Raw genomic sequence first — 10,084 nt, 5'->3', positions numbered from 1 at the left:
AAGGAAAGGGAAAGGAAGAGAAAAGGGATTTATAGAAAAAGGGAATAGGGTATTTCATTTTTATTCAAAAAATTTTAGGGTTTGTTATATTTGTTCAAATTAGGGATTTCCAAAATTTTGATCATATTGTTTCCAATTGGTTTGAATAGGTGAAGAAGAAGGGAGATTTGCAAGAGATTTCAACTCTGATTTAGAGGCTACCCAAATCAGTGAGTGGGAATAAACTTTTCTTTCTTTATGATTTTTGGGTATAAATTTTATTTATAGTTTTGTGAAACTTTATGCTATTTATTGTGAATCCTTGAAAATGGTAGCATGGATTTGGTGGAAACCTCTCAAAAAGAAAAATAAAATAAAATAGTTTCTTTATGTATGTTGTGAATTTAGGTTATGAAAGGCTATAAGGTAAAAGTTATATTATTCAGTAGATTCAGAATGCTTAAATTAAGTTATGTGGTGACCAAGTGAATTCTGGAAATTATTAAATTGATGTTTTGTGTTGTGGTTGAGTTGAAATTGTTTAGTTGAGCTTCATGTGAGTTGGAAGTGGTTTTATTTGAGCTTCATGTGAGTTGGAAGTGTTTAGTTGATATTTTATGTGTGATTGAGATTTGCTCATGGTGATTGTGGCGCTTGCCAATGAGTATTGTTCTAAACAAAAATTGATATGGTGAAAATAAATTATATTATTTGAATGTTTCTGGTTATTACTTATTATGCAATAAAATGCTCTGCCTATGCAATATTTATGCTAGGTACGACAGATTTAAATGCTCTGCCTGTGAGATATCTATACAGGTACGACAGAATTTAGTGCTCTGCTTGTGCTTTATTTCATGCCAAGTATGACAGAATCGAATGCTCTGCCCGTGTGAGATTTTAGTATACCGGGTATGACAGTTGTTTTTTTTTTTGCTCTGCCTAGGTGGGGACACCCCCGGGTATGACAAATTTCCTTTTATATGATATTTTGATGTATATCTTTATATTGGAATGGTGGGATATCTTTATATTTCAAAATCTTGATATGGAAGGAAACCTATAAGATAATGATAGTATTGCTATTGAGTTGGAAGTGGAAATTCATAAATGATTGATATGTTCCTATGAGAAAAAGGTAGTATGGTTAATTTCTTTCTTGAGACAATCAATTTATGTGATGATTGTGTGAGGAACGTTTCAAGTTAAATGAGAAGCATGTGGTTTAAGCATAATTAGCATAGTGTGTGGCTCATATTTTGGCATACTATTATATTTTGACATGCATTAATATTCTCAAGGATTTAAATTTCCTACTCACTGAGCTTTTAACTCACCCTTATAAATGTTTTCCTCCCTCCAGGACATCCTACAGATCGTACGGGATAGTGTTTTGTTGGGTTGTGCCACGGTGTAGCATCTTTCGTGGATGTTTTCATTTGCACGCATCTATATAGACTTTTTGTTGTTTTTTTTTATAAACTTATGAAATGTTGAAAGGCCGGAGGCCTAATTACCATCGTCTCATAATCTTTTGAAATGAGTAAAGATGTAAATTATTTTGTTATGTATGTGATAAGGCCGGAGGCCTGATTTCAGGTTTATTTTCTGATTTCTTGGTTTTAAATCAGGATGTATTTTGATATGTACTCATATAAAGGCCGGAGGCCTATAGATGATATTATATTATGTGCTAGGTTATGGTGCAGAAAAGTTTTCAAACAGAATTACAGGATGCATTTCGCCCTTCTAAGCCTATAACGGTATTCTCAGAGGTTATAGGATAGCGGGTCGAGATGGGTCCTGTCAGTTATAGTCAATCTTGCTTTCAACTCTTGAAAACTTTGCTCAAATTCATCATCCCATTCAAACTTTACGTTCTTTCGAGTCAATCTAGTTAATGGCATTGCTATTTTAACAAATCCTTCAACAAATCTTCGATAATACCTAACAAGATCAAGAAAACTTCTAATATCTGTAACATTGTTAGGTCTCTCCCATTTCAAAACTGCTTCCACTTTATATAGGTCAATATAGAGACTATCTACTGAAATAACATGTCCCAAAAATGCAACTTTGTCTAGCCAAAATTGGCACTTATTGAATTTAGTATAAAATTGTTTGTCCTGTAAAGTTTGTAGGACTATTTTAAGGTGTTCTTCATGCTCTATTTTGCTTCGGGAATAAACCAAAACATCATCAATAAATACCACTACAAATCGATCCAAGAAAGAGTGAAACACTCTATTCATCAAATCCATAAATGATGTCGGTGCATTAGTTAATCCAAAAGGTATTACTAAGAACTTATAATGTCCATAACGAGTTTTGAGAGCAGTCTTTGGAACATCTGACTCTTTAATCTTTAGTTAATTGTACCCTGAGAATCATTTTATCTTAGGGAAAACCTTAGCACCTTATAACTGATTGAACAAATATGGAATCCGAGTTAGTGGATACCTGTTACACACTGTCAATTTGTTTAATTGTTTATAATCAATCCATAATCTAAAAGTTCCATATTTTTCTTAACAAATAACACTGGTGCTTCTCATAAAGATACCCTAGGCTTGATAAATGTCTTCTTCACTAGCTCTTGCAATTGCACCTTTAATTGCCTTAGCTCAAGAAGAGTCATTCTATAAGGGGCCAATGATATGAGAGTTTTATTAAGAATCAGATCTATTGAAAACTTAATCTCTTTGTCAGGTGGTAGCTTGGGTAGATCAATAAGGAATACATCTAGGAAATCTCTAACTATTAGAATATCTCTATCTTTGATTCACTAACTCTAGTGTCCATAACATGTGCTAGATAAGCTTGATATTCCTTTTGAAGGAATCGTTTAGTAACGACAACAAAGATAACACAAGAAGGAATAATACGACACCTTCCACAGAAAATGAACTTTGGTTTTCTCAGCTTTCTAAAGGTTACTTCCTTGAGAAAACAATCAATGGTAGGATGGTGACAAGCTAACCAATCCATACCTAAAATCACATCAAAATCTTATATGTCCAAAAGAATCAAATATGTCTTTAACTCATGGATACCCACCCTTACCATACTACTCTTATGCACATTCTTTTCTGAAATTGTTTCTCCTACAAGAGTAACTACCTCAAATTCACATTCCAACAATTTCAAATCTTTATTGGCATGCTTAGCAAATGTATATGAAACAAAAGAATGAGTAGAACTAAGATTAATTAAAGTGAAAGCCTTTAGGTCAAAGATGAGCAACATACCCGTAACTACATCTAGAGAGGCATATGCTCTTTATTGTGTTAGAGTGAAAACATGTTCTTAAGCTTGAGGTCATCTCAATCGCTTATGTCGCCCATTACCACTGTAAGAACCATTAGCTTACCTCTTGAGTATCCATATTAGACCTTTCCCCAATTTAAGGCCCTTGTTGTCTCTGATCTTGACTACTATTCCCTTGAAAATTTTGTTTAAATGATTTTTGAGTGACACTCCCACCTTGAGATGACATAAGGCAATCTCTTTTAAAATGACCAAACTGTCCATAATGATAACAACTCGATGCCCTTCTCTAGCATTGTCTTGAATGGAATCTACCACAACTATTATAGTGTGAGTAGTGACCCTTGCTACCTTGAAGTGTGTTTCCCAAGAACCTTTGATTCCAAGTGTTACTACCTATTGATTATTGTCCTTGAAATTGTTTTTGATCCCCTTGAGATTTAGATCTCACACTCTGAAATGATTCACTTGTTTACTTAGAAAATCTACTTTCTTTCTTCTATATTTTGTCTTTATGCCCACTTGTTGCCCAACCACTAACTTTCCACTTTTATCCTTGGGATTCTCTTTTCTTTATTTATGTGAGACTCCCTTTAACTCTCATAGCTATCTCTACTAATTTCTTAAACTTTGAGTAGGAATTTGCAGTCACTGTTATTCTAATTCGTCCTCAAAGACCCTATTTAAATTTTCTACATTTCTCTCTCTCATCTCCTATAATCAACAGGGCAGAGCTCAATAACTTTATTCATATATTCCTCCATTAACATACTTCTTTGGGTTAGTTTAATAAATTCATTTCTTTTAGCATCTTAGTATACCTTTGAGTAGTGGTGATTTGAGAACTCTAGGTAAAAGTTTTCCCAAATTATTGTTATAGAATCTCTGTGTTTTTATTGTACCATTTTCCATCAATGATATGTTTTACCCTCCAAGAGAAAGGTAGCAAACCATAGTTTTTGAGAGTTTAAATACTCTATCACCTCAAATATATGTTTGGTTCTAATCATCCATGACTCTACATCTGTAGGATCTCTAGTCCCATCAAAGTTTTTTGCTTCTAATTTCCTTGCATGTTCAATGGTATTGACACTCTCTTGATGCATTGCAATATGATTTTAAGCCACTTTAGTGACTAACTGAGCTAATCTACCAATAGTCTACTCCACATTAATCCTATCATTTAAGGTTCCACATTCAACTCAACTACTAGTTCAACACCTACATTAGGACTATGTGCAACTGAGTATATAAGTGGTACTTGAGAATTTGGTCCATGGGTGACCGACTTTGCTATTACTTCATTTATTGGTTCATTATCCCTTCTTACAACTTAAGGAGTTAATAAATCCCTAATGGGTCTTGTACGAGGTTGGTCACGTCTTTTCATGTTAATTTCTACATGATGCAATTAAATTGATTTTTAGAAAAAAAAATCTTATATGCATGCTTCATGAAATGACCTTAAAATCTAAAACTCATGCTTTGATACTAAGTTGACAAGACTCATCCCAACTCGCTAATCTCATAACCTCTTAAACACACTTATGGGGCTTAGAAGGCCAAGACACATACTGTAAAACTATTTAAGTATTTCTATAACATATATTTAACACTTATTATAACATCATGTATAGGCTTCCGACCTCACCATATTTACACACCAAAATAACATCTTGACTATAATTCGAAAATCATGAAAATAAACTTTTAATTAGGCCTTCAACTTTTCATAAGTTTCTCAAAAAGAAATCTACATAGACATCTACCGAAGGTACTACATTGTGGCACAACCCCACAAAACACTACTCGACATAATCTTGAAGATGTACTGAAAGGAAAAATTCTATAGAGGTGAACTGAAAAGGCTCAGTGAGTGGGCAATTATAAATCCTTTCGAGAATATTGAATACACGTCAATAGAGGAATAAAGTAATATGCCATAATATATTAACCATACACAGATGTTAAATTTTAAAGGAAAGATTGAAAGCGTCCCAACTATAACTATACTTAACCAACAGAAGTTAATTGTGCTTAAAACCACAACCCCATCATGCACATTAACTTGAAAGTGCTCATAACATAATTCTCTCATTCAAGTTCAACATTAACAAGAGAAAAGAAAATGACACATTAAAAGCATTAACACCCTCTCTTAGTTGTGCTAGATAAGAAACTCCCGCACAATCACATTGTCACTACCAGTGAAAAATTTCGACAATACTAAGCTTATCTCACATGAATTTCTCAAATCAATCAAGAAATTTCCACATTCAACTCAACAACTGTTGTGGTATATAATTAGTCAATTTATAGGTTTCTATGCATACTAAAATTTTGAAACAATTACCTAACAAATGTCATATAGTTACAAATATATATTTAGGGAAATATCATATTCAGTGGAAGATATATATATATATATATATATATATATATATTATTTTAGGCATCTCACCAAACAATCACTTGAACTGTTTATCACTTCTAATATCTTTAAGAAAAATCTATCATACCTAGTGGGCGTCCCTACATAAGGAGAGTGAGAGAGAATTGTCATACTCAACATGTTATAATCTCACACAAGTGGAGCACTCAAATCTATCATATTTGACATGAAATATTGCATAGACAAAACACTTAAATCTGTCATACCTAACATAAAATACTGCGTAGATAAAACACTTAAATTTGTCTTACCAGACATGAAATACTACATAGGTAGAACACTTAAATCTGTCATACTTGATATCAGATATTGCTTAGGTAGAACACGAATCACATGATACACAATAGCCAAGAATATCTAAATGACATAATCTCTTAATATCATATTCATAATAAAGTGACTCACTATTATAATTTTTGAACAATAATCATTGACAACCACCATACTAAATTAATTAATAGATAACTCTACAATCATCTATAATACCAATTAAGTAATTTCAATCATACACAAGATTGATTTAAACAACTTTCAACTCAACTACAACACAAAACATCAATTAAATTAATTTTTACAATTTTCAATTTGTCACCAAACTGAATTTAAATCACTGCAGTTCATAGTTATACACAACATAAATTAATTAAACATTCTGAATTGACATAGTAAACACCATTGAAAGTGGCCTTTACTTTATAGTAATAGTGAGAACAGTAGCAAAAATCAACAAAAAAAATTGAATCAGAAATTCAAGGTGAACAGTAGAACTATGGTTTGTGTCTGAGATATTTTATGAAATCAATAGGGAAACTTCTTCATTGAAATGAGAAATTGTGTTTAGTCTGCCTTTTATACTTGATGCCAGCTCAAGACTCATGCAATTAAGGGTTTAAAATTATAGAACCGATTTCAATATAAATATTACAATTTTGGCCTCAATTTACTTTCGAATACGTATTTCCTTACACCTGGAATATGAACTTTGGAAAACTAGTCCTTCCAATCCAACCTCTTCACGTCAAATCCAAAACTCAGCTGTTCTTCTAAAGACATGGCTTCCCACAATTTGTAGGTATCTCTGCTTTCAAACCTAATCAATATACAAATTTTCAGGGAAATAACCAATTCACTAAAAATCAAATAACATGGTCAAACTTCCAAGTTAATTTGTTGAAGTAATTAATTTAAAGATCTAACACTATCTAAACATGTACACTCAGGGATAAAAAGATATCTTACCACTGTGAAGATGAATATGGTTCATACATCTTCATCAAGTCTTTAATTTGCTCTATCTTTCTCTCACGTAATTTTCTTTCAAGTTCTGGAGAAACATTCATATTTTTTGTGATATTTTCTTTAGAGATATGTGAGAAGATATCTTTCGACGAGCTAACAAATTTGACTCTTTTAATCTTCACTTCTTTTCCATTCATGTCTCTGATTGGAGAGGACTCGAAATGTTCATAGAACAGGTCAAATAAGAATTTCAGGGTTACTGGATTTACTGTAGAAGACGTAATGTGGTAGATGTTAAGCCCTGGTTTCCCAATAATTCCATGCTTTGCCATTGTAGAAATAATCGCATTCACAACCATATCAACTGGAACCTGTATTATTAACTCCTTTTATAAGCACTATAAAAAACATGATTGTAGTCTTAATGTATATATTCTCAAGGGAAGACTATTCTTGAAACGAAAATTTATGAAGAGTAATTTTGAGTTTATTGAAGAAGGCAGAAGAAAAATATTGATAAAATGTAGTATATATATAAAAGAATCTGGATACTTACTACATCTAGGACAGTCTCAGGGTTTATGAAGGCAGGGAGGTTGCCCTTGCCGACAGCCAAAATCAATGGATCAACCATTCTAATGATCATATTCATGGGAGATGGTTAGTAATTCTTTATTAATAAAAGAGTAATCGAAAGGACACAACTCAAATACTATCCAATTAACAAAATGGCAAGGATATAGCAGAATTTTGAATTTTGAAGTGGTCAAATATAAACTACTAAATATAAATAAAGTAAAACTTTTGAAGGAACTACCTGAACCCCTTGTATCCATCCAGGGAAGGGCTCTTCAAAAGTGCTTTCAATAATACTTGGACGGACAATAGCAACTGGGATTTCTTCTCTATTCTTATCAATTATTATTTCTCCCATTGCCTTGCTAAATTCATAAACATTTTTCCACCCGTAACTTCTAGCCCTGTGGAATATAAAACTTTCCATCAATTAATTATAGAGAAATTAAACCCAAAAAATATATCTACATATTAATTAATGTTTAACATAATTAACAACATTGTCTTATTTCATATCATCTTAGTTGCTTATCTTTGAAGAAGAAACGACAAAAAGAAATTATGAACGGAAAAAAAAAAATCTCACCAAAGAAGAAATGTTCAAACATAATTAATTTAACTAAAGCAATCACCTTTCTAAACCCATTTCTTTCATTTTCCGAACTATTTCTTCATCTCCATGAAAAGCAAGATTTGAATCCAAAGCTAACTTCACTTCAGCATCAACATCCACAGGAGGGTGTAATAATGGTGAGCTTTTGGGGTTGAGAGTCTCTACGACGTTTTCTATATTAACATATGCTACACAAGAAAAAATTGATTAGCCTAAATAAATAAACTACTTAATTATTTTCTACTCATAAGCAAGCTTTAGTTACCAGTTGATATATGAATGCAACAACAAAGTTTCTGGCACTTCTTTGCAAAATCAAGTACTCGAGATGGCCCTCTTGTGTTTATGTTTACAGCTACATCAAATCTAAGTTGAGTAATCCAAGCATTAGTATATATAAAATGAACTTGGATATCACAAAAATTAATAAAGATGAGGAGGAACCTCTCATCAAATGTTGTATTGGCTGCTGAATTTATGACTGCATCTACCTCTTGTGCTATTTCCATTATTAAATCAGGATCCATACCAAGATTTGATTCACCAATATTTCCGGGAATAGGAACCACCTTACTTAACATGAAATCTTGGTAAGATTTCCCATGCATATCTCTCACCAAGTCGAATAGATTTGAATCTATTATCTTATTAATTATAAGAAGAAATAGTAAATTTGTTAGTCTAAACAGTGTAAAAATAGATATATGCATATATTTAGAAAGAGTTTTGTGTTATATATGTAGAATTTACTTCAGTTTTTATTCTTTCTAATGCAGCTTCTTCGTTTTCTGCCTTGATTAAGAGATAAATCTTGCAAACGCTGGGTGCTGCTCGTAATAGCTTCTCAATTATGGCTGAAAATTATAAAAACATAGAATCGTATAAAACAAATCTTATGCGCAAAATTCTACGTAATTTTATTGCCTAATATACCTTTGCCTAGGAAACCAGTGGCACCAGTAACAAAATAGTTCTTGGCAGGAAGAAACTCAAGAATGCCAATGCCATTCTTACAAGTTGTCTCTATTTTTTTTCTGTGGTTGAAGGGAGAAAGAGCTCATGGCTTCAATGAAAGAAAAGCTTATGCTGAAAGTAAGGAAACGGAAGAGCTTTAATTATTTGCAAGTGAAAACGGAGATACAATAATTCTTATATATAATACTACTAATCAAATGAAGTGGGCTTGACCAAAACTTGCAACTTCCAAAAGCCGTAATTTCACCGGCATCTCCAGATTATGAATATATTTGCAAATAATGACATGTATAAATAATGTCCTAATTTCACGATTAGACTTTTTATGTCTTGGTAAGTCTTCACCCAATTGACAGACACGTCGTCTTGGCAAATCTCTCTCTTTCTAAGGCCACCAATTAAAGGACTACACTCTGTATACAGATGTGCCTAAGTCATAAGTACTCTTCTAAGTCAACCCATAATCTTATAAATGTATGTTCTATAGGTATTGACTCGTCTCATTTTTCTCGGGATATTCAAATCTTTATTGATACTCAATCACTCAGAACTATCTCAATCAATGATCTAATTCTGTTCATATATACCTTTATTTATCATCTCTATGTTTGATTTGTATCTCTATGTCTAGGACACTTTTCAGCACCTTTACGAAACTTAATTTTCATTCAAAAATCATCTGAATATGGTCATACAAAGATGAGTTAAGTCTTTAATGTACAGTTTTTCTATATATAGAATAAAAACAATTTTAATTTCATTGTTCTCATCTCAAATTAATGATTGATTCAATATAACATTTTAACACGGCTTTTTCTTCCCAACAAACTTACATTAAATGTCATTTGTATTTAACAATTATTGGTATTTTTTAGTTTCTTCCAGAAAAGAACCACTTCGATAATGGAGCCACTGGTTTCTGATAATAACGTTACATAAGCCACGCAACTAATTTATTTCAAAAAATTATAACTCTGTCGGTT

The 10,084-nt window shown here is 32.2% G+C and overlaps 2 protein-coding genes and 1 long non-coding RNA gene across 5 annotated transcripts; 1 reads left to right on the top strand and 2 right to left on the bottom strand.

Annotated features, from left to right (window-relative positions):
- Positions 1-1,583, top strand: LOC123220735. 3 transcript variants are annotated; one of them, XR_006503137.1, is made up of 3 exons: positions 1-209; positions 799-891; positions 1,343-1,583. It is a non-coding gene; the product is annotated as an uncharacterized LOC123220735 (long non-coding RNA). The 3 variants fall into 3 exon arrangements; XR_006503138.1 differs by having other exon boundaries at positions 756-891; XR_006503139.1 differs by lacking the exon at positions 799-891.
- A 4,870-nt stretch (positions 1,584-6,453) lies between these two features.
- LOC123221401 (fatty acyl-CoA reductase 2, chloroplastic-like) lies at positions 6,454-9,354 on the bottom strand. The gene is made up of 10 exons (XM_044644257.1): positions 9,321-9,354; positions 9,060-9,182; positions 8,877-8,980; positions 8,571-8,770; positions 8,392-8,492; positions 8,146-8,314; positions 7,755-7,917; positions 7,494-7,572; positions 6,938-7,308; positions 6,454-6,788 (listed from the first exon to the last, which is right to left on the bottom strand). The coding sequence occupies exons 1-8, from the start codon at positions 9,352-9,354 to the stop codon at positions 7,564-7,566; spliced, it is 903 nt and encodes a 300-aa protein (XP_044500192.1). The 3' UTR covers positions 6,454-6,788; positions 6,938-7,308; positions 7,494-7,563.
- LOC123221402 (fatty acyl-CoA reductase 2, chloroplastic-like) lies at positions 6,689-7,269 on the bottom strand. Its single transcript, XM_044644258.1, has 2 exons — positions 6,938-7,269; positions 6,689-6,788 (listed from the first exon to the last, which is right to left on the bottom strand). The coding sequence occupies exons 1-2, from the start codon at positions 7,267-7,269 to the stop codon at positions 6,689-6,691; spliced, it is 432 nt and encodes a 143-aa protein (XP_044500193.1).
- Positions 9,355-10,084: the final 730 nt, after the last annotated feature.

The sequence above is a fragment of the Mangifera indica genome, chromosome 7 (genome assembly GCF_011075055.1).
Source record: "Mangifera indica cultivar Alphonso chromosome 7, CATAS_Mindica_2.1, whole genome shotgun sequence".
NCBI classification, from domain to species: domain Eukaryota; kingdom Viridiplantae; phylum Streptophyta; class Magnoliopsida; order Sapindales; family Anacardiaceae; genus Mangifera; species Mangifera indica.
The sequence above is the reverse complement of the archived record's forward strand: the minus strand, read 5'-3'. Positions and strand labels throughout refer to the sequence as shown.

Excerpts from the sequence above, each read along its gene's own strand:
- LOC123221402 (XM_044644258.1), bottom strand. The coding sequence starts at position 7,269 with ATGGCAAAGCATGGAATTATTGGGAAACCAGGGCTTAACATCTACCAC. Across the intron at positions 6,789-6,937 it reads CCATATTCATCTTCACAGTG|GTTTGAAAGCAGAGATACCT; the intron begins GTAAGATATCTT and ends TATATTGATTAG.
- LOC123221401 (XM_044644257.1), bottom strand. The coding sequence starts at position 9,354 with ATGCCGGTGAAATTACGGCTTTTGGAAGTTGCAA. Across the intron at positions 8,771-8,876 it reads TAGAAAGAATAAAAACTGAA|ATAATAGATTCAAATCTATT; the intron begins GTAAATTCTACA and ends ATAATTAATAAG. Across the intron at positions 7,918-8,145 it reads AAAGAAATGGGTTTAGAAAG|GGCTAGAAGTTACGGGTGGA; the intron begins GTGATTGCTTTA and ends TATATTCCACAG.